At 41.0% G+C, this 24,145-nt stretch overlaps 1 protein-coding gene and 1 pseudogene across 3 annotated transcripts; one reads left to right on the top strand and one right to left on the bottom strand.

Annotated features, from left to right (window-relative positions):
- The first annotated feature begins 1,209 nt into the window (after positions 1–1,209).
- Positions 1,210–7,664, top strand: SMKR1 (small lysine rich protein 1). 2 transcript variants are annotated; one of them, XM_079149817.1, is made up of 2 exons: positions 1,210–1,402; positions 6,086–7,664. In XM_079149817.1, exons 1-2 carry the CDS (start codon positions 1,271–1,273, stop codon positions 6,281–6,283), a joined length of 330 nt encoding a protein of 109 aa, XP_079005943.1. In that variant the 5' UTR covers positions 1,210–1,270; the 3' UTR covers positions 6,284–7,664. The 2 variants fall into 2 exon arrangements, with proteins under 2 accessions (XP_079005943.1, XP_079005944.1); XM_079149818.1 differs by lacking the exon at positions 1,210–1,402 and adding an exon at positions 1,946–2,109.
- A 12,263-nt stretch (positions 7,665–19,927) lies between these two features.
- On the bottom strand, positions 19,928–20,298 carry LOC306667328 (ribosomal biogenesis factor-like; annotated as a pseudogene). The gene has a single exon. The product of its transcript is annotated as a ribosomal biogenesis factor-like (transcript).
- Positions 20,299–24,145: the final 3,847 nt, after the last annotated feature.

Here is a 24,145-nt window from a genome sequence, read left to right as displayed (position 1 = left end):
ATGCACATTGCCTATGAGAAGTGTTTCAGATACAGTAGGATGAAGTTCCTAAAAGCTAAAGTTTTAAAATCAAATTTATCAAGGTGTAATTTACATAAAATGCACTCACTCATTTGACATGTGTAGTTCAAGGAATCTGAGAAATTTAAATACCTGTGCAAAGCCAGCTTCATGGGTATGTGAGACTAAGTATTCATGCTAGGTCCTATTTTCAGAAGGGCCTTTTGCTTTGGGTTTAATACTCTTGAGTTCACGATGCAGAAGTTTTCTCTGAATTTGTGTTTTGTAAATGAAATCCACTGGGACAATGAAGTGTGTTGAGGGAGGGGTTTAGAGCCTTAGCTTTGCTGAGTCTCTTTCCTATGACCCTCCATGACCCCCAATCTTTACCCTACCTCAGCCCCACCTCAGAGCAGGGCACCCCAGCACGCTGCACCCCAGCACGTTCAAAGACACGTGAGCATCTTCCCTAACATGATCCTAGTATCAAGCACATCCTGGTACACAGGCTGCAATCCCTTGAGGCTCACCCATCGGTCACACCCTAGGAAGGGGAGTGTTCCAGTACATAAGGAAACACAAAATTAAGAGCAAATTAAACCAGCCCGATAGGTTGATACAGAACACAGAAAGAAAAAAAGTTTTATAATTAAGTAACTTTAAAGAGAAAAAGAGTTTTATAATTAACTTTAGTAGCGTCCTTTCTTGCTTCCCTTTATTTTTATTTTGCACTGAAACTTGCAAATTATGTAGTTCGCCCTGCACCTGTGTAATTACCACCACCATTAGGATGAAGAATATTACCATCACTCCCAATTTTCTTCTTGGCCCTGAATGGAGTCAACTGTCCATAGTGGCAAACCCCAACCACAGTTGTCCCTTCAAGACAACTGAATTTAAAAATTTACAGCAGGGCTCTGAAACTCGGGGAAAGCAGGACTACAAGAATTCTGCTCCCCCCTTTTCTCTTGGGGCCTGTACCGGACTCTTACAAACATTTCCTCCACGTTATCTTCACTTCCACCCTCAAAGTTCTTATTCTCATTTTCCAGAAGAGGTCACCGTGTGTCTCCACGGTCAGCCCAGAGAGTGCTGGGGCTCGCACTCACCCTAGTCGGTCCACTCCAAGCCCAGTACCGCCCACGCCCGAGCACCGCCCGCCGCCCGCCCCCTCGCGGAGCGCCCAGCCGGCTCTCACAGCCCAAACCAGACGCCCCGGAACCCAGCGGTGTCAGGGAGTTCGTGGCCACCATCGCCATCGTGGGAGGTGATGGCTCAGCCAGCACGGCGCGGTCAGCCGGGCAAAGCAGACGCTCCAAGGTCGGCGAGAGCCAGAGCGGAGGCGGGTCGTGCCAGGCTGGGCTCCACCGCCGCGCTCCGGGCCTCGGTGCCCCGGCAACAGGTAAACACCTCGCGGCCCGCCCCGCCCCGCCCCGCGGCGCGCGCCCGTGGCGTTTGTGCACGCGAGCCCCGCCCCCCAGGGGCGCGCCCCGCGCCTGGAGCGGGCGGGCTGCGAGTACCCGGCGTGGCCAAGCAGGTGCCGGGTGCGCGGGCGACTCGGTGGTTAGGTGTCCCCTGAGCGCGCTGGGCTGCCCCGAGCCCCTCGGCGTCGCTGCGCGCCGCCGGGCGGGTTCCTGGGAGGCGCCGCCAAGGCCCGGGAGGGCGGCGGTTCGCTGGCGAGTGGGCAGGAGGAGGCGGGGTATGCGAAGAATTTGGGCTGCCTTCTCCTTTTCGCGACCGGGAATCCTACGTCATACTCACCTGCTCAGCTGAGAGATGACCATGGTAATACCGCCTTGTTGAAGTGGGAGAGATTCCCGGGCGCTCGCTCCTCCGCTTTCATCCCGCCTGCGCTGGAGGGAATGCTTTCGCCGAGATCAGCTCCTGTCCCCTGGGTGGGTGGTGTCCGACCCAGCGGTCTGAACTCGCGCTGTCAAGATGAGTGGGAGAGTGACTCCGGTGGGCTGAGCCTGCCCAGGGGGGCGGCAGCCGAAAAATCAGGTTGAGATCTTCTTCTGTGAAGCGTATGGTTTCCGTTCCTTGGTTCTGTTGAGAAATTGACATACCCAGAAGATGCTTTGGCAGCGGGTGAGGGAGGTCGGCAACGTGGTGAGGAACGCCGGTAGATGCCAACAGCGACTGGCCCAGGCACTTGGCTGCGGCCGCTGCTGCCCATAGTCCCTCTGCGGGATGCGCTGTAGACTCTGGGAAAAGGCGAGCCCTGGGCTCACCACCGCACTGCCAGCTGTCACAAGCATTCCTGCTCCTTAGGCCTCCTTCACCTTCGTCTGTTCTTTCCACCACGTCCGTGACCTTGTAGCCCCCCATCCCATGTCCTCAGGGGGCACCGATGCCTGCTAAACTACTGCATTGCTTCAGCTTGCAGCGCAGAGCCTTTGGTAAAGTAGCCACAACCTCTTCGGCTGTATCTACCACATTCTCTGCTTGAGCAAAACAAAACAACCCACACCCCACAGTAGACCCACGTGCTTCAGCCCAAAGTGCCTCCTGTTTCCTATTGCTCCTTATGCATCCATAGCCCTTTGCATCTCACTTAAGGTGCTTTGCCTGTTTTGCCTTGGAAAGCCTTATTCCTTATCTCTATTAGATTGTAGTGCAGAAATGTGTTTGGTAAGTCTTTATGGGTCTCCCAGTTCCTTGAGTGTAAAGGCAGTATGTAAATATCTCTTGGTTTAAATGAAGTCATTCCTGAGTTATCGAATATGGTTGATACTGCCAGTTTCTTTTGGGGGCCAGGGAACCGAAGCAGGATGGTTTACAAAGCTAATGACTTCCCCTGCTCCTTGGATAAAGGTCAAACAAATTAGTTGACAGAGCCTTCAGACCACAGCTATGCCCTGCCTACCTTTCTAGAGGCAGCTGTGCCCCCGGGGTTGCCTGTAGACTGACTGCATTAACTGTTTGTTTGTTTTTTGGGGGGACTTCAATTTTGCATATTCTCTGCCACCTCAGAGCCTTTACCATAGTTATTCCTTTTTACTGCTCAGTAGTGTTCCATTGTATGGTTGTACCGAAATTTATCCATGTATCATCTGATGGACATTTGGGATGTTTTCCAGATTTTTGCTGTTACAAGTAAAGCTACTATGAGCAGTCATGTACAAGTCTTTAAATTAAATATACTTTCACTCCTCTTGAGTAAATATCTTGGGAGTGAAAGAGCTGGGTCATAAGGTAGGAGTGTGTTTAACTTAAAAAGAAACTGCCAAACTGTTTTCCAAAATGGTTCTGTCATTTTAGATTTCCACCTGCAGTGTGTGTGAGTTCCATTTCCTTCACATCTTCACCAACACTTAGTATGGTCAGTCTTTTCAACTTGAGCCATTCTAATAGGCGTTCAGTATTATTTTCTGGTTTTAATTTTTGTGTCTACTTATTTAATGATGTTGAATATCCTTTCATGCACCTATTTGCCATGTATCTTTTTTTGGAAAGAGTCTATTCAAATCTTTTGCCCATTTTTATTGGGAATTTGTATTTTCTTAATATTGTGTTTTTAGAGCTCTTTATTCTGGATATAGGCCTTTATCAGGTATATGACTTACAAATATTTTTTCCAGTCTGCGATTTGGCTTTTCATTCTCTTAAATTATGTCCTGGCATCCTGTTTATAGAACACCTTAATTTAAGTTTTTACATGTGTCCAGTATATAGGTTGCTGGGACATGAGTTAATATATTTTAAAGCAAAAGCTTTTAATTTTGATGGTAAGTTTATCAACTTGTTTTTCAAGGATTTCACTTCTGGTGTCATATCCAAGAAATCTTTGCCTGTCACAAAGGTCTTCTACTGTATTTTCTTCTAGAAGTTCTATAGTATTGGGCTTTATATTTAAGCCTATGATCTGTTTTGAGGTGTTTTTTAACTGTGGCACAAGTACTCATTGTGGTTCATTTTTTGTAAATGGATATTCATTATTCCAGTACCATCTGTTGAAAAGATTATCCTTTGCTCCATGAACTGCTTTGACACTTCTGTTGGAAATTAGTTGTTCATATGTGTGAATCTATTTCTAGACACACTTTCAGTTCCATTGATCTATTTGTCTATCTTGACACCACTACCACACCATCTTGATATTGTATCTTTATAAAAATCCTTTTTAAAAGGTTGTATTAGTCCTCCAACATTGTCCTTCTGCTTCAAAGTCCTTTGCATTTCTATATAAATTTTAGAAACTCCTATAAAAAGATAAAAACTTTGAATAAAAATGTCAAACTTTTATGTGACTTTTAGTTCTCAAGCAATTTTAGAGATTAAAATACACACACACACACACACACACACACACACACACATTTGTTGCAGTTATTCCAGATAGGTGAATGGTTGACATAGAAGAAAGTATAAAGTCATAAAAGAAAGCCAAGATCCCAAATCTTTAAGAGCTTATGGGAAAGTGTATCCCACAGGGATGTTTTATCAAAAGAAGTTATATAGGGCTTCATATTGTTTCTTTTCACTTGTATTTTCTCAGAGAAGCCAGCCCCTGTGTTATAAGATACTGCTTATCTTGATTCCTGAGTTTTGTACTTAGGAATGTACCCTATTTCACCTAGGAAAAATGTATTTTAGTGTTTTAGACACATTAACTACATTCTCTTTGTTTAGCTCAGGACATTTTTAAAGTAAATGCTATGAACACAACATCTATTTTATATAAATAAATATTTAACCTTTGCAGGTGACCTTGATAATTTACATATTCTTGACTTTTTCCTGCCTCAGAAGAAACTTTTTTTTTTAGTTGTAGATGGACACAGTACCTTTTATTTGTTTATTTTTATGTGGTGCTGGGGATCAAACCCAGTGCCTTATGCATGCCAGGCAAGCACTCTACCACTGAGCAACAACCCCAACCCAAAGATACTTTTTAATATTAACCTTCCATCTGTTATTTTCCTGTATGTACAGGTAAAGGGTAATAGAGAGGTTCAATTCAGCTTTGTGTAGCTCTAGCAAAACTTTGGAAACAGTTTAATTCCATAGCAAGATAGTATGCATTCATTTTTTCCTGGACAATGTTGGCCTCAATGTATTAGAAAGAGCTCAGGTGCTGAGCCTCATGAATGTGTGCACTTGACAAGTGACCTTGTTTAACCTCTGCTTTATCATTTAAAAAAATTTTTTTATAGATGGCCACAGTATCTTTGTTTTATTTATTTATTTTTATGTGGTGCTGAGGATCAAACCTAGTACCTCACACATGCTAGGCCAGTGCTCTGCCACTGAGCCACAACCCCAGCCCTGCTGTTTTATCATTTTTAAAGACACAAATAATAATGCCTACCTTGAAACACAGCTCCAAGAATTAGTGGTGATAAAGATGATGGCAATCATTTATTGAGTTCTTGCTTCATATCAGACATCATGCTAAGTATCTTATAGTCATGTCTCACTTATATCTCATCACTGTTGAAGCAAGTAGAGACTACTTGCAAAACAAGTGTCAAAATATGTATTAGCTATCATTTTGCTAGGTGAAATGAAATACATTCTGAATTATCTAATTTGTTTTTAATTTTTATTATGAAAAATTTAATCATACACAAAAATAGAATAGTAAAATGAATCCCCCTGGATCCATTTCTCAGATTCAAATTTTAAAGATTTTGCCACATTTACTTCATCTGTCCTTTACTGGGAAGGAGGGCAAATCTCAGGCCTTCTTTGATTTCATCCCTGAAGATTTCAGTGGGCATCTCTGAGACATGTGAACACTTTCTTCTATGACCCAATGCCATTATCATATCTAACAGAATCCATTATTCTGATATTATCAAATTTCCCTTATTTCTTAAAAAAATGCCTTTTTCAGCTGTTCAAATCAGAATTCAAACAAGGGTCACACATTGTGTTGGGCTGGGTCTCTTTTAATGTGGGGTGCTTACTAAACATTTGTCACGGTAGATGGCTTGTGACATCGCCCACTCCATGAAAACTTTCTGCTGTTTGGATTTTTTTTTTTTTTTTTTTTTCCTTAAATTCAACAAGGAAGTGTTGAAAGTCGTGCCAAGTTGGTAGAAACTAACTTCCGCCTTGTATTTGTATCTGTCTTCAAAAGCCAGGTAAAGGGAAGAAAGGGAAAGGCCAGAGCAAGTCTCGCGGGAAGAAGCCGAGGAAGCCGGAAGTGGACATCTTCAGCCCGGCCGCCATGCTGAACCTCTACTACATCGCCCACAACGTGGCCGACTGCCTGCAGCTGCGAGGCTTCCGCTGGCCGGGTGCTCCCAAAGGGAAAAAAGGGAAGAACAAGACTTAGGAGACAGTTCCCAACACATCTCCGTCACAGAGAACAACTTGGGCAAGAGAAATCAGGATAATGCGACAACGGCAGGCAAAATAGACTTTACCGAAAACAACTTGAAATGCAAGCTCAGTGTGCTTTTCTGTGGTAAATAATGAGGAAGAAATGCCTTTAACTTCCTCAGCTAAGCTAGGCATGGTTAGCCACTTTGGATTTTCAGAAGTTAAGGGGGACAGCCTGAATAATTCTTACAGAGCGTGGTGGGATTGATAGTACTTTTAAAAAAATTATCATAATTCCGGGCTACAAATTAAACCTTGCTCTCAAAAGGCAGTTCCAGTTTGCACGAGTTATTTTCTTTTGCCAAAAGGGGTTTGTTTTTTAAAGAAGACACGGCAAAAAAGCACAGGCTTTGCTTATGCTCTTCCTCTGCTTGGGCCGTGTTTCTTTTTTCTGTAGTTTTTCGTGTGGTGCTAAGGGTGAACCCAGGGCCTGGCACATGCTTGGCAGGACCTCTACTACTGAGCTACATCCACAGCCCTTCCTTTTTTTTTTTTTCTTTTTGAAAAATAAATATTTCTGTAATTTTTTTCTCAGTAGTATGACTCTGGTTTGAACTAGCCACAGAGCCTGGTTGACACTAAGATTGTCACTAGTGCTCTGTCCTTGCTGGGCATGTAAGCTGATGATTAAAAGTATCGGACAGTGTGTGGTGGGTGGGGTACAGGGAGAAAGAACAAATCCCTGACTCAGGCCTTTGCTCTTTTGTATCACCTGACTTCTCTTCACTTTTCCTGCACCCTTAGTTTCCTTCCCACTTTCTTCCAACTTTCTTTTCAACTTGAATGATCCTGAATCATGGAATTGGTGACCTGAAACTAACTTTGGCCATTTGGCTGACTTTCCCAGATCTCTCCAGCCTTGTGAGGAGACTTTAAGAGAGAATACTGGCTGGGTGCTGTGGTGCATGCCAGAGATGGAGGTAGAATTGCAGATTTAATGCCAGCCTTGGCAACTTAGTGAGACCATGACAAAAATAATAATAAAAATGAAATAATGATGAAGAAATGCCTTTACTTTCTCAGCTTACTCAGCTAAGCTAAGAATGGTTAGCCACTTTGGATTTTCAGAAGTTTAAGGGGGAAAACCCAAATAATAAAAATGGAAAAGGACTTGGGCTGTAGCTCAGTGGTAGAACACTTGCCTGATATGTGTGCGGCTCTGGTTTCAGTCTCATCCACAAAAAAAAAAAAAAGAGAACTGCATTTTTTTCCTTCTCCCCAAAGGCCCCAGTGCCCTCAAATGTGAACTTCAGAGGCATTTTTTCAAGTTTAAATGCCATCTCTGAGTCAGCATTTTGTCCTTGCCTCTTGCTCTGACTTTCTGTTCCAACTCACTCATTTCCCTGATCCTACCACTCTGACACCTGCATTGGCTCCTTTCATAGTTTTAACCTTAAAGTTTATTGACCACCATTCTAGGAATGTTCTAGTTTGGCTGAATTACTTATAGTTACGATCAGTTTACCTTGTGGTGACTTCAGAGATTCACAGTGTTTTTACAGGAAGGCTGCAACCTAGGATTCAGGATTTCACAAATATCAGAAAAAGGAAATTCATGAATCATCGTACTAAAGAACTGGGGTACTTATAACCCACATGAACTTGTTGGAAGTGCCATTTGTATACCAGTACTATCTGGTGCTAATGCAGTGTAAGTTCTTGGCCAGTTGCCAGAGGAGCCCTCCTTTTGGAGAATTATAGAGAAATCTTGCCTTTCCTGTGACTATAGGCTTTAGAACCTTGCACCAATTAGAAACTGCTGAACTCATTAACTCTAGTTCAGTGCCTCTGAATCATCTGGAATATTTTGTCAAAAGTACAGATTGCAGCTGGGCGTGATGGTGCATACCTGTAATCCTCCTGGCTCAGGAGGCTGAGGCAGGAGGATCATGAGTTCAGAGCCAACCTCAGCAACTTAGTAGCAAGACCTGTCTCAAAATAAAATATAAAAAGAACTGGGCTGTGGCTCAGTGGTTAAGCACCCTTGGATTCAATCCCTGGTAAACCCCCTCCCCCCCAAAAAAAGTACAGGTAATTGGACCCTACCCCAGCAGGAAAGGTGGAGTTAAAGAATTTGCTTTCCCTCCCCGCTTTGGGTACCAAGGGGGAACCACATCCCTGGCCTGTTTTATTTTTTATTTTGAGATGGAGTCTTGCTAAGTTGCTCAGGGCCTTGCTAAGTTTCTAAGGCTAACTTTTCTTTGTTCTTTTTAGTTATATATGACAGAATGTATTTGGCATATTATGCATACATGGAATATAACTTATTCTTGTGGGTATAGGAAGAACAGTAGAATTAATTGAACATAACTTTCCTAGACTTGTATTTGAATGCTGAGGCTAACTTTGAACTTGCAGTCCTTCTGCCTCAGCCTCGCAAGCCATTGGGATTACTGGCGTGTGCCACTGTAACTGGCAAGAATTTGTATATTTGACTGCCTTCCAGGTTATGCTGATGCTGCTGGACTCCACACCCGCAGAACCACTGCTCCAGTTAATGCTGCCTAAGTGGATACTAAAAAGCTTGTTGAGACTTTGAACTTACAGGATGCATAATGTTCTTCCCTGCTGAGCTTGGGCTCAGGAGCTTGTATTTGAGCTGTTGTGTTTGTTGGAATGTTGGGGAGATGTCATTTGCAGAGCTTCAATCTGATCTCATCTACAGCATGCACAACATTGATGAGGGGAATGCAGAAACATACCAGTCAGCGGTTATTTACAGGGTACTACAGTCACTTGGAGACATTTTTGATGGTTAAATGATGAATCACAGGGCTGTAGACATTGGAATAGAGAAAATAATGATCTGATTGGATGGATTCTGTACTTAGGGTCTATACCCAGTTTTTAGCAAATGCTAAAAGCTGCCTTATTGCTGTGCTCTTTGGAACCCTGGATTCTGAGAGAAGCCAGTAGGACTTTTGGATTCAAAGAGGTATGCTGTAGGGGATGGGGGTGTAGCTCAGTGGTAGAGTGCTTGCCTTGCCCTTGTGAGGCACTGGATTTGATCCTCAGCACCACATAAAAATAAATAAAGGTATTGTGTCCATCTACAACTAAAAGAAAATTTTAAAAAAGAGGTATGCAAGGTAAAATACATTTTATTTTTTGAGAATTTTTGCATGTGTGAAACACTACACAATACTTTATAATGCTTTTCAACAAAAAATATCTCATTTCAGCACATTCTTTGATCATCTGTTGTGTTTGGCACAAGAATAGGACAGGGTACCTGCTCATAAGGAGCTGTGAAGAAGGCTTGTTCCATCACAGTGGAGGGCTGTTAGGTTTCTGTTTCCACTTTCATTTAACAATGCATTATACAATTTATGAAGGTGTTTAAGAGGTGAGTGGAATTAAGATCTTTATAGGACAGCTGAAGGGCATCTGATGAGAGAATGGACCCTTCTGTTGTTATTTCCCCTAAACCCAAATTAGCAGGGATTCCGAATCATCCTACAGTTGAGAATTCAGAAACTTGTGAAAGCAGCAGTGTTAAGAAAAGTCCACGTGCAGGTCCAGAGTTCTGCCTGGAAGTGGCAAGGGTTGAAATGAAGGCTCTCTGAGGGCTTTCTGTGAGAAAGGCTCTATTCAAGGATGAGGATAGAGTTTAAAAGAGAGAAAGAGGGATCAGCAGCTGTAGGAGTAGGCAGAGACCACTGAGGAGGAAGGAAGTTCGGGTAATAGCATGTGAATGGAGGACATACTTTAAAATGGAAGTGCCTCCTCTAAAACTGATGATGTATAAAAGAGAGAGAATAACAAGGTGATGCAGTGAGGATGTGGAGAAATTGCAACCTGCATATATCACTGTGGGAATGTGAAGGATGGTACTGTGTAGAAGTTTGGCAGTTCTTCAGTATGTAAGTAGAGTTACCATATGACACAGCAGCTTCACTCCTGATTATATGGGTAAGAATCTGAAAGCACATGCACTCAAAAGCTTATAGTTGAATGTTCAGAACAGCATTCTTAACAGCCCCAAAGTGAAAACAACCCAAGTGTATGTTGTATATCTATATTCAACATATATTTGAGGGCTGAGGTGGTAGAGCACTTGCCTAGCATATGTGAGGCACTGGGTTCAAGTCTCAGCACCACATATAAATAAATAAAGGTCCATTGACAACAAAAAAAAACATTAAAAAAATTTGAACATACATTATTATTTATGGAATATTATTTGAGCATAAAAAAACATGTTAGAGCATGAATAAACCTTGAAAGTGTAAGTGAAGAAAGCCAGACACAAAGGCCATATATTGTGTAAATCCTTGTGTATGAAATGTCTCAAATAGTCTAGTCCACAGAGACAGAAAGTAGATTAGTGTTCACCAGGGAAAAATAGAAAGTGACCGCTAATGGGTAGGGGTGGTGAAAATGCCCTGGAATTGAATAGTGGTGATGTTCACCTAATCTTGTGAATGTACTGAAATTCACCAAATTTGAACATTTTGAAAGGTAGCTTTTATGGTATATAAATCATGTCTCAAATTGATAGCACTTGAGAAGGTCCCAAAAGACTGGGAAATAAAGGAATGAGTCCCAGTGCCAAGGTAGGTGGCTAAAACAGATTAGGCAGAGGAAGAAAGACCATTTTCTTGTCAGACCCCTTCAGCTAGATGCCTGGGTCAAGTAAAGCCAGGAGCCATAGCAGAAGTAGGGACTTCTGACCTGCAGTTTTTATCTCCTTTCATCACAGGAAGAGTCAACCAGAGCCAGAACTTCGCATATTTTTTTAAGTTCCAATTCCCATTGCTTTTTCTACCCACCCATCTATAGACCTTACCCTCAGCTGGCAACAGGATCTCTCTGTTAAGGGGAAATGTCCCCACCCCACACATATTTTATTCTGAGACTGAACCCTCTACAAGGGCACAGGAAGGTGTATTCATTAGCATTATATTACTACCATGAAACACCTGATAAAATTAACTTTATAAAAATAAAGGTTTATTTCAGAGTCCAGATGATGTAGAGTGGGCTTGGTGATGGTTGCCCCTTGATTACATCACCCATGGTGCAGATGACAATGGTGGGAGGTACATATTGGAGGAAAACACATCTTGAGCCAGGAAGAAGAGAGGTGACAGGAAAGTGGGACAGATGGAGGACCTTAATGTACCCACGATCCCTTTTGAAGGCACGCCTACAATGACCTAAGGACCTCCTATTAGCTCCACCTTTGAAAGGTCCATAGTACATCCCAAAGTCACAACCCTGGGAATCAAGCCATTATATATGGGCCTTTGGGTGACTCAACCAAACCAAAGCAGAACAAGTCAACACAAAACCAATTTCTTGCCAGGTGCGGTGGCACATGCCTACAATCTCAGTGGCTCAGGAGGCTTAGGCAGGAGGATCATGTGTTCAAAGCCAGCTTCAGCAACAACAAGGCACTAAGCAACCAGACCCTGTGTCTAAATAAAGTACAAAATAGGGTTGGGGATGTGGCTCGGTGGTCAAGTGCTTCTGAGTTCAATGCCTGGTACCCCTCACCCTCCAAAACAATTTTTTTTTTTTTCTCAAATGAAAAAAGCTTTAATATAGATTCACACTGATAAATGATAAAAATTATGAAATATTCTTTTCTTGATACATCCAGCGTTTGCATTTTTCTATTCTAATTTACCTTGCCACCTTTCCCCTGTGCTTTTCTATTACTTTTCCTATCTGTCACATGGACAGATTCCGTCCTCTTGCTCAGTAATACACAAACTTTACCCGTACACAAGGTAGGAAAACTACCACTGAATTTTTAAAATATACCCTTTAATCTTCCTAACATTTGGGTAATAGCACTCCCTTTCCCGTGATCCCCAAATAAGCAGTTAGCTACCTGCCCTTCTGGATGGAGATGCAACGTTATATTTGTTGATTTTCTAGATATATATGAATGTGAGGAAAGTGTGGCTTGCAGTCACCTATATATCATTAAAGTATATTTTCTAGTAATTCTTTCAAAGAGGGTACACAAGAAATAAACTTTCTGAATTCTTCAATATCAAAAAATACCTTTGTTTTACCCTGAAAATCAAATGCCAATTTGGCTGGATACAGGATTCTAGGTTGAAAGCCTTCCTCCTGAAGAACTTTTATGATATTGCTCCATTGACTTCCAGCATCTAGGGTGCCCAGTGACAAGTCTGCTGTCAATCTGATTCTTGTTCCTCTGTAGGTTATTTCTTTTCTCTCTCTAGAAGCCTTTATGATTTTCTCCTTATCACTGGAATTTAAAAACTTCATCAAGATGTGTCTAGGGGCAAGTCTGTTTTCATCAATCATGCTGGGTATTCGGTGAGCACTGACTATCCCAAGACTAGAATCTTGTAGCTCTGGAAAGTTTTCTTCAATTATTTCCTTAATTATGTCCTCTGCTCCATTCTCTTTACTATCTTTTTCTGGAATTCCTATCAAGCATATGTTGGCACTTCTGAATCTCTCCTCTCTATCTCTTAGCCTTTCTTTAGTAATTGTCTTCTTGGCCATCTGTATTATATCCTTAGAGAATTCTTCCATTTGATCATATAGATTGTTCATTCTTTCTTCCAGTATGTCCATTCTACTACTCAGATCATCTATTGAATTGTTAGTTTCCAAGATATCTGGAAGGCATTTTTTTATATTTCTAATCTCCTCTTGTATCTCTCTGAAGGTACTGATCACAGTTCTTCTAAAGTTTTCTTCTGTTTCCTTGAGGAGGTCTGCTTCTTTGGGTGTTAACGCTTGTATCTAAAGAGTCTTACATGAAGCTTTCTCTGTTTTCCCTAAATACTTAGTAACTCCTAATGGGCCATTCAAATTTGTACAGGAGTCTTTTACGATCCTCATGACTGATCGCTCCTGATTTTGTGGGAGAGGTCAAATGTAAGGTTGAACAGCATGTCCCACTTCCTTGACTTTGAGCATAGCTGCTTCCCTTCCATTCTGAGTTTTGTATACCATCTGGGGTTTCACCAGCTTTTTCTTCTCAGAGTCCCAAACAAAGTAACCAAAGGCAATATCCTTAAGTCCATATAAGGTCTCTTTTTTTCTCAATCTGGGAGGTAGTCTTTACCTTTACTTGAGAAGACTTTCCTTGTTCCTCTTCCTCCTCTGACTCAGAATCCACTATCAAATCTATTAAAACAATCTCTGCATCATCTATGGTTATTTCCTCAACTCCATTCTTTTTATCTACCACAGTAAGGCCCTGAAAAGTTGAGTACTGTTCCTCACATAATATTGAGTTATCGTCTCCCTCCTCTTCCTTCTCGGAGGTCTCTTCCCCCTCCTCTTCTTCCTCCTCTTCTTCTTCCTCCTCCATCCCAGAGACTTCCTCTTCCTCTGTCTCTGAGTCTTCTCCTTCCTCTTCAAACTTAGGGGTTCCTTTTTCCTTCCAATCTGAAAACTCTTCCTCCCGAGTCTCTAAGCACTTCACCTCTGGCCTAGCAACTTTTACCTCTTGGATAAATAGGAAATGTAAGCCATCACTTGCTGCTCCTCCAGCTTCATGTTTTGAGTTTACTAGAGCTTTACCCCCTTTACTGGCATCCCACATCTTCTTCCTCCTTGATTTATTTCTTCATCCTGGGGGAGCACATCTTTCAGTAATTCTTTCACAAAAGGTTTTTGGCTGATAAATTTCCGTAAGCTTTACAGGTCTGCAAATGTCTTTACTTCATCACATTTAAATGCCAATTTTACCTCACATAGAAATTCCGGTTCAAAACCATTTTCTCTCAGGATGCTGAAGACGTCACCCCTCCGTTTACTGACATCCAGGGTTGCTGACTAGGGCTGCAGCCAGGGTAAGGATGGCTCCTTCATCTGCCAGCACTTCTTCTCTGGAGGCTTTTTCAGCCTTTTCTTCGTTACTGAAGCTCTCGAGCTTTTCTTCTCCCAGTTCTTTCACTAGTCCATCCTCCCTACCTTTCTCTTCTCTTCGTCTAGAACTTGTAAGTGGTCATTGCAATTCCCATACGTGTCATCTTCAATATACGAGGCTTCTGCTGTCCCTTCCCCGGCTCTGCAATTTTGTGGCTCATTCTGGGATAATTTCTTCCCTTGATTGCCAGTGTACTTCCTAGTTTTGTCCAATTTACAACTCAGTTTGTCGATTTCCTTGCTTTTAAAAGATAAGTTTTCAATACACTCAGCCATTTTAGAATCTTTCTCCTCTTTTCCCCCCACCAACTCTGTTTTTTGTTGAGCCTAAATCTTTTACTTTTTGCCACTCTTTCCTGCTACCAGAGTTCTTTGAATCATTTGTTTCAGATACTGTGCTTTTGACTGCTAACATTTCCTTTAGGTCACTTTTAAGGGTTTCCCTCATCTCTTCAAACATCAGGTCCTGCATTTCCATCAAGACCTTAAACTTCTTCATGATAGCTGTTGATAATATCGTCTTTGTACTTGAAATCTAACGCTGGTGCTATCTCCTCATCAGTCCCTATTAGCTGCTTTCTTTTGACACAGCTGGTTTTTTCCTGTTCCTTTGCAAGTCTAGACATTTTTGATTGTACAGTGGACATTGTGGCTATGTTGTCAAGATCGTACTGTTTTCCCTTCTTGAAGAGTAATTTCTGTTCTTGCAAACTGGCTATTCTCCATAAATATAAAATCTTAAAAAAATCTCATCCACTTCGCGCCTCTGCCAGGAACAGACCAGTTTTGCAGAGCAGGACGTGGTCTACTGTGCAGCAGTCTCTACCTGGGAAGGAATCCCGCCCGGAGCACTGCCCGGGTGAACAAAGGTGGAGAGGGTCTTAACCACGGCACTTGACTCCTCATCTCTTCCTCGGTCCCTCCCCTTCTCCTGAGGATTTTGAGCTTCTGGCCCAACCCCCTCTCGATCTGCATTCCCTCCTCCCTCCCCTCCCTGGGAATCCCATCCAGTCCCAAAGCAATGGCCCCAAAACAATTTCTTATTGAAATAGTCCAAACTTATATCTGAAGATCTTCCCAGCTTTGTTATTTCCTGCAGCCCTGTAAGGCTCCCAGGATCACTTTCCATGATCCTGTACCTTCTTTACTCCAACCCTCTGGAGGGTTAACCTATGAGAATTCAACCATGTGGCCCATTCTGCAAGCCCAGACATTCACACGAATATGTCTCCTGATTCATCTCCCCCAACTCTTTAAGCCTCCACCACACCAGGGGAAGTGAGGCATACTCAAGAAAGCAAAAATAGATGGGATCTAGATATTTTTATTTTACATTTAAAAATTAACTTGTATGGTCATGCATGGTAGTGCGTACCTGTAATCACAGCAACTCAAAAGGCTGAGGCAGGAGGGTTGGAAGTTCAAGGCCACCCTGAGCAACCAAAAAATAATAAAAAGGGCTGGGGAAGTAGCTCAGTGGTAGAACAACCCTGGGTTCAATCCCAGGTGGCACACACAAGCAAATGCTTTTTATTTTGAAAATTTATAAGCCTACACAAAAGAAGTGCAATAAACCCCATATCCAGTAACTTATAATGTTTTGTCATACTCATTTTGCTTATCCCTTATTATTTAGTTTGTTCATTAGGTACATTTTAAATAAATAAAAAATTTAAATGTGTCATTTAATTTCTGAATACTTAAGCATCCCTGATATTTTAAACAGGTATTTTTATATTCTAACTCCAGATGTGATCCTACTGTAATTTTTTGTTACTCAGTGGACAGTTGTTAAGTACCCACCATACTATGAATTTTCCATGGTTGTTTCACCTCTCTCCCATCTTTGAATACTGTTTAGTGACCATCAGTTTTAAAGCTTGGAATGACCCCATTCAGCTCTCATTTTATTCCTCTCCATTACCATTTTTTCCGTTTCCCTTATTTGCCATTTTTCCTGAACTATGGTCAAGTTCACACTACTATAGCAAAATGCCTAAGACTAGGTAAATTTATAAAGAACAGAAATTTATTTCTCAGTTCTGGGGCCTTGGAAGTTCATAATCAAGACGCTGGCCTATTCAGTTGTCTAGCAAGGGCTGCTTTTCATGTCCAAGGGAGGTACATTGTATCCTCACATGGCAAATAGCAGAAGGGCAAGTTGACCAAGTGCTGCATGAAGCCTCTTATAAAGATCTTAATCCCATTTACCACAGGGGAACCCTTATGACCTAATCACTTCCTAAAAGTCCCATTATCACTGACAGCACCTGAATTTTGGAGGAAAAACTTTGAAACCATAAGCATCCACCGTCCTGTGAACCACCCCAGATCCCTTATCTGTAATTCTGTTCCTTTTCACTTCAAAACTTTTCTCATCAGTGACTCCTTGGTTCCTAGTACAGCGGCCTTTTTCTCATCCTTTGTTTCATCTTTCAATTAACATATTTCCAAAACCTCCCATCTGACAGGCATTGGGCTGAAGGTGGGAAGAGAGAAACAACTTTAGTCTCTGGCCACTGTTTCAACTTCATATGTCACTCTCCTCTTCCCCTCAGGACTGAATAGATCTCCTGAAATTTGCCCCCATCCATGCTCAAAGTCTTCGGGGGGAAATCTGTTTTTGAACTTACTTGAATTGAAATTCCTTCTCTATTTCAGGATGGGGATACTACATTACTGATTATGCCTTCACTAGCACTCTAATAGAATCTTCTGTAATGATGGAAATGTGATATACCTACCTGTACCATCCAACACACTAGGCATGAGTCCCCATGTGGCTATTGAACACAGGGAGTCTTACTCAACTTAAGAATTGGATATCTGATCTGATTTCCTTATAATTAATTTAAATCTAAGTAGCCACATACAGCTATTGGTTATTGTATTAGCACTGAGTTACAGGATTGGACCTAGTTGAGGAGGGAAAAGAGGTAAGTAGATGTCACTAAGGAAGTGATGGAATTGAGACCTGGAGAGGAGTAGACCTCAGAAACAGATTATCTGTGAAGCTAGAGAAGTGTCAGCAATTTTGCATTCCTGCTGTTGGATTCTTACCCCTACCCCTTGCTCAGTATCAATCCCGGAGTCTCACATGTGCTAAGTAAACACTCTACCAGTGAGCTAGCTATATCCCCAGCCCTGGATTCTTTTTTTTTTTTTTTTTTTTTTTTTTTGTGGGTACTAGGTATTGAACCCAGAGGGACTTTACCACTGAGCCACATTCTTAGCCTTTTTTCTTTTCTTTTTTGAGACGGAGTCTCAATAAATTGCTGAGGCTGTCCTTAAACTTATGATCCTCCTGCCTCAGTCTCCCAGATTGCTGGGATTACAAGTGTACACCACCATGCCTGGCTCTGGATTCTTAAAGGTTGTCTCCAAGCTTTAGACCTCACAGGACCTATATCTGCCCCTGGAAGGCATTAGCTAAGTTAGGTGGGTGGCAGAAGGAATATGGCAGGTCCAAAGAACTGAGAGCAGAGAAGAGGGTAAGGAATGAGGTGATGCTTCCATAAGATCCAAATGGACCTCTGGGACCAGGTGTTTTAGGCTTTAGTATCCAAGACAGTGCCAAGGACCTCAGTATCAGGATGGCAGTTCTCCCCTCTTATGCCATAATAGTGAGACTATGGGTCCTGCTGACTGGGACGCTTAATCTTCTCTCTGCTCTCCACATCTTTTCTTTGCTTTGTAATTTCTGCTTTTTGATTTCCACAACTTCAGCTTGTTGTATTCCCTTGTGACTCCAGCTCAAATGTGTGTTTCTTTTATGCTTGCTTTGAACTTCAGCATCCCCTCCTACATGGCTCATAGACAACCCCCGCATACCTTTGTGGAGCTAGACTCTGTTGTAGCAATGATGGATAAACTGTCAGGATCAGGACCTCTCACTGGCCCCTCAGTAGTGATGGTTGGGGGTGGGGTCAGTCATTACTAAACAAAGACACCCAGGATGATTCTTACGTGAGGCTGGAAGTATTGGGACTGTGCGGCCATGAGTGTTTGCTTCCCCCTCCCCTTTACATCTTCCTTTACAGCCAAGAACCTAGAAAGAATTCACTTAACGCTTTCTTCTTCACATTCTAATCTTTCTCTCACACATTTTTCCTCTTTCATTTTTTTTGGGGCCACCCTTATATTTTTAAAAAATTTAAACCTACAGAAAGACTGAAAAAAAGAAAAAGTATAACCCTTTACCTAGACCAGGGTTTTCAACCTTGTTACCTACCCTCAACATTTTAGTACTCTCATGGTACTCTCATTCTTTATTGTGGGGCCATATTGTGCATTCTGGGAGTTTAGCAGCTATGCTATGCTACTGCCAACTCTCTGCTCACTTGATCCTGGTAGCACACTTTAACTCTGACAACCAAATGTCTCCATAGATTGCCAGATGTTACAGAAGACAAAATCACCTGTGCTTGGAGAACCATTGACCTCGATTCATGAATTAACTTTTTGTCAAAATTGTTCCTGCACATCTTTTACATGTATTAATAATACAAGTACAATATATATTGCACATAAAGCATTTATATTAAGAATTTGTTATATCAATATTATATTGATATAATAGTGTAGTAGTACATATTTTTTTGTAATGATTCAACCATGAATCACATGGTGCATTTAGCTATCATCTCTCTTTAGAATTTGTTAATCTAAAATTATTCTCTCTCTCTCTCTCTTTATACTGATCTTTTATGGCATTGACATTTTTGAGAAGTCCAGGTCAGGTTGTTTTTTTGGAGTAGTCTTCTGCCTTTTCAACTCAGTATATTCAGTATATGATGAATTTATTTGTTAGCTCTAACAGTATTTTGGTAGAATTTTTTGGATCTTCTAAGTATGGGATCATGTCATCTACAAAAAAATGATAATTTGACTTCTTCCTTTCCTATTTTTATCCCTTTTATTTTCTTCTTTTGCATAATTGTTTTGACTAGAATTACTAGCACTATATTGAATGGGAGTGGTGAAAGTGGACATCCTTGTCCTGTTGCAGATTTTTGAAAAATTTTTTGTAGTTGTAAATGGACAGAATGCCTTTATTTTATTTGTTTATTTATATGTGGTGCTAAGGATCGAACCCAGTGCCTCACATGTGCCAGGCAAGCACTCTGTCACTGAGCTACAGCCCCAGCCCCTTCTTGCAGATTTTAAAGGAAATGCTTTCAGTTTTTCCCCATTCTCTATGATCTTGGTTTTGGGTTGTCATATATAGATTTTATGTCGTTGAAGTAAACTTCTCTCCCTAATTTCTTTAGTGTTATTATCATGGTGCTTGAATTTTGTTGACGGCTTTCTCTATATCTATTGAAATGACTCCATGATATCTGTCCTTGCTTCTATTTATATGATCAGTTGTATTTATTGATTTATGTATGTTAAACCATCCTTGCAACTCTGGAGTAAGGCAACTTGGTCATATGATATATAATACTTTTTTCTTTTCTTTCTTCCTTTTTTTTTTTTTATACCAGGGATTAAACTCAGGGGCACTCAACCACTAAACCACATCCCCAGTCCTACCCTGAGTTGCTTAGTACCTCGCCACTGTTGCTGAGGCTGACGGTGAACTCATGGTCCTCCTGCCTCAGCCTTCCAAGCTGCTTGGATTATGGCATGCACCACCATGCCCAACTTATTAAACTCTTATATATTGTTGAATATGATTTGCTAATATTTAATTGAGGATTTTTGCATCTGAGTTCATCAGGGATTTTTTGTATAAAACATTTAATTTATTGATCTTTTTGGGGGAATTCGATGCATCTCCATTGTATTACAACTGAGCCATCAATCTTGTAGCTTCATCAACATTAACTGGTTCATTTTCATGATGCTGAGAACTCAGTTCTTTCTGCAGAGGTTCCAGAGAAAGGCCTTTTGAGAAGTGTGCAAGTTCCTTCTGTATGTTCACAAAAGCTTTATTCACTCGGTTAACCTTTTCATCATTCACAATGTTTATCTTCTTAAGATTAGTAGTAACTGGTTTTGCTTTGTTTTTAGCCTTAAGTTTCTTTCGCTGGCTATGTGAAATACATTCCTGGATTTCTGCCCTCTTAATTTATTCTTGGCCATCATCTCTCATCAGATCCTTGATACCCGCATGCAGCTGCTCAATTTCCAGGTGATGCCATCTGCAGGCACACGGTGCCCATCAGGGATATTGGTCTGTAGTTTTCTTGATGTGTCCTTATCTGGTTTTGGTATGAGCCTGATACTAGTTTCATAGGATGAATTTGGAAGAGTTTCATCCCTTTCTATTTCATGAATTACTTTGGGAGCATTGCCATTAGTGTATCTTTGAAGGTCTGGTAGAATTCAGCTGAGAATACCTCTAGACCTGGGCTTTTCTTTATTGGAAGGCTTTTTGTTACTGCTTCTCTCACTACTAGTTATTGGTCTGTTGGTTTTTTTAATGTTCTAATTCAATTTTGGCAGATCACATATATCTAATAATATGTCCATTTCTTCTAGGTTTTCCAGTTTATTGGAGTCTTAAGTTTTCAAAGAAGTCTTTAATGATCCTTTGGATTTCTGTGTTGTCTGTGGTGATTTCTCCTTTTTCATTTCTGATTTTATTAATTATGTCTTTTTCTTTTGGTTAGTTTGGCTAACAGTTATTAGTCTTATCTTTTCAAAGAACCAACTCCTCGTTTCATTGATCCTTTGTTTTGTTTTTTATTTTCCATTTCATTGATTTTGGCTCTCATCATAATCATTTCCTTTCTGGTTTTAGAATTGGTTTGTTGTCATTTATCAAGGGTCTCAAGATGCATCACATGGTTGCTTATTTGGAATCTTTCAGATTTTCTTACATAGGCACTCATGGATATGAACTTTCCTCTTAGAACTGCCTTCATAATGTCCCAGAGTTTCTAGTATGTTGTATCACTATCATCATTTGATTCTAAGAGTTTTTAAATTTCTCCCCTAACCTATCACACTTTCCCCATTCATCATTCAAAGTGTATTGTTTAATTTCATGTGTTTACATGGTGTCTCTCTTTCTTTTATTTTTCTTTTTTGTATGTGTAAATTTCTAATTTCATTCCATTAGATTTGGAAAGATGTAAGGAATTATAGCCTTTTTTTTTGTACTTGCTAAAAGTCACTTTGTGCCTTAAAATATGGTCTATGTTGGAGGTCCATGAGTGTGAATAAAGTGAATTTGACTCTTGCCAGATGAAATATTTTATAGATGTCTATTAAGTCATTTTGATCTGTAATACTTTTTTTTAAGTCTTAAGAGTCTTTGCTGATATATGTCTGGATGAACTATCTATTGGTAGGAGAGGAATGTTGAAATTACCCAGTATTATTAAACTGAGATCTGTCTAAATCTTTTGAGTTGTGTCTGCTTTATGTAATTAGATGCATCAAAATTTGGAGCATAACTATTTGCCATTGTTATATCTTCTTGCTGGACTATTCCTTTACCAATACAAAATTACCTTCTTTGTCTCTTCTCATTAATTTTGGCTTGAAGTCTACTTTTTTTGATATGAAAGTAGCTACTCCTGCTTGTTTTGGGGACTCTATTTGTGTGGTATATTAATTTTCATCCTTTCACTTTCAGCCTGGCTAATGTCAGCCTATGTGTCTTTTTTTTTTTTTTTTCTTTTTTTTTTGCGGTGCTGGGGATTGAACCCAGGGCCTCGTGCTTACAAGGCAAGCACTCTACCTACTGAGCTATCTCCCCAGCCCAGCCTATGTGTCTTAATTATAGAGTTGAGACATTTACATTCAATGTTATTCTAGAGAGAGATTTATTAATTCCTGTCATTTTGATTTATTTTTTTTATTTATTATTTTTAACATTTAATTTGGCCCTGTTTCTCATTTGCTTAGATATTCCTTAAATGAGATTTGTCCATTTGTGAATTCTGGGGTTTGTTTTTGAGTTCCTCTCTGTGTAGTATTTCTCTGAGTATTTTCTGTAGTGCCAGCTTAGTAGTCACAAATTCTTTTAGTTATTGCTTATCTTGGAAGGTTTTTATTTCTGCCTCGATTCTGAAGAATGGTTTTGCTGAATATAACAATCTTGGTTGACAGTTATTCTCTTTCAGGACTTGGAACACATTGTTCCAAACCTGGATTTTAGAGTCTTAGAGACCATGCTGAGAAAGCAGAAATCATTCAGATTGGCTTGCCTGTAAATGTGACCTGATGTTTTTCTTGAGTCTTTTAAAATTCTGTCCTTGTTCAATATGTTAGGCATTTGGATTATAATGTATTGTAGGAAGATTCTTTTTTGAACTTGTCTATTTTGCATTTTGAGTTCTTTTTGTCTCTGAATGTCCATCTCATTCTTGAGGGTTGAACTTTTGTCTGTTATTATTTCTCTGAAGAGTTTATCCATGCCATTAGCCTAATCCTCATAATCCTCTTTAATTCCAATGATTCTTAAATTTGGTCTTTTAATGTTGTCCCAGAATTCTTGTATACTCTGGTCTTTGTTACTTATTTTCTTTAATACTGTCTGAATATATTTTCATGAGATAATAAGCTCAGTAAGAACATTAGAGGACATGGAGGGGGAAGAAAAAAATTATTAATGAAAATGATCTGGGTATGGTGGTACATGCCTGTAATCCTATTAGCTCAGGAGGTTGAGGCTGGAGGATCACAAGTTTGAAGCCAACCTCAGCAACTTTGTGAGGCCCTAAGCAACTTGGTGAAACCCTGTCTCAAAATGAAAAACAAAACAGGCTGGGGATGTGGCTCAATGGCTAAACACCTCTGGATTCAATCCCTGCTACCAAAAACCCAAACCAAAAAGAGAGAGAGAGAGAGAGAGAGAGAGAAAGAGAGAGAGAGAGAGAGAGAGAGAAAGGAAGGAAGAAAGAAAGAAAGGAAGAAAGAAAGAAAGAAAGGAAGAAAGGAAGGAAGGAAGGAAGGAAGGAAGAAAGGAAGGAAGGAAGGAAGGAAAAGAAAAAGAATTATCTCCACTGAGGTGGTCAAAATTATCCATGAGGTTGGATGATCACTGCTTATGGCTGACTGAGCTATGTACCTCTTAGATCAAGGGCTGGGGGTTGTTAATTCCTCCTTCCTTTTGTATTGCTCACCAGGCTGACTGCTGGAGTGGCCTAAAACTGAAGCTGGTTGAAATAGCTTTCAATTTTCTTTCTCACCAGTTATCAGGTAAGTCAGAATGGGAAGTACTGTCCATTGGAGTTTTCTTCAGAGAAACCATAAGGATGCCCTCCCAGGGTGGGGCTGCTGCAGAGTTTTATGTGGAGAGTTCCAGCAGCTGCAGCTTAGCTCTTATCAGGCCCTTGGTACTTTGTTAGGTGGTGTCTGCTCTGGAGAGATTAGATCAACACACCGTAGGACTAGGCAAGTACAGATCTCAGCTGGGAGTCTGGATCTCAGGAGCCTCCTGAGAATTCTACTTGTAGGTTATGGAGCTGACCCTGCACACTTGTCTCTCACACGCCACTGCCCATGAATAGTCTTGCCAGGCTCAGTCACCAAGTCTAATCACACCTTCCTGTTCCATTTCCCACCCCACTTCAGCTAGTCACCTGAGCCACCAGACTAAAGGGAAAATGAGTTGAACTTCCCTCCACATCTCTGACTTGAATTCTTGAGAACAATCTTCTCTGTACCTATTTCACTCGCATTCTGCTAAGTACACCATAGACCACACAGTAGGTGCATTCTGTGACAGGAAAGCAATATTTGCTATGATTTCCCAGATTCATGCAGTAGGAAGCTGCAGCATGGCTTCCTCAAGATGACTCCTGCCTCAGCTCTCCACTTGCCACTTGAGAAACACAGAACACTTTTCAAATACCAGTTCACTGTGCAGCCTCTGGATCAGCTAAGTTCTGGCCATTTTTCTATTCCACCAGCTTTTCCATGTCAAATGTGCCTGTTGGATTTCTTTATGTCATTCCTCCCCTCTTTGGTGAACCAGTGCCACTGTCACTGC

The sequence above is a fragment of the Sciurus vulgaris genome, assembly GCF_902686455.1.
Source record: "Sciurus vulgaris genome assembly, chromosome: 8".
In the NCBI taxonomy this organism is placed as follows: Eukaryota; Metazoa; Chordata; class Mammalia; order Rodentia; family Sciuridae; genus Sciurus; species Sciurus vulgaris.
This window is presented reverse-complemented; position numbering and strand designations above follow the sequence as displayed.

Coding starts and splice junctions, on each gene's coding strand:
- SMKR1 (XM_079149817.1), top strand. CDS start 1,271: ATGGCTCAGCCAGCACGGCGCGGTCAGCCGGGCAAAGCAGACGCTCCA. Junction 1,403..6,085: donor CCTCGGTGCCCCGGCAACAG/GTAAACACCTCG, acceptor TGTCTTCAAAAG/CCAGGTAAAGGGAAGAAAGG.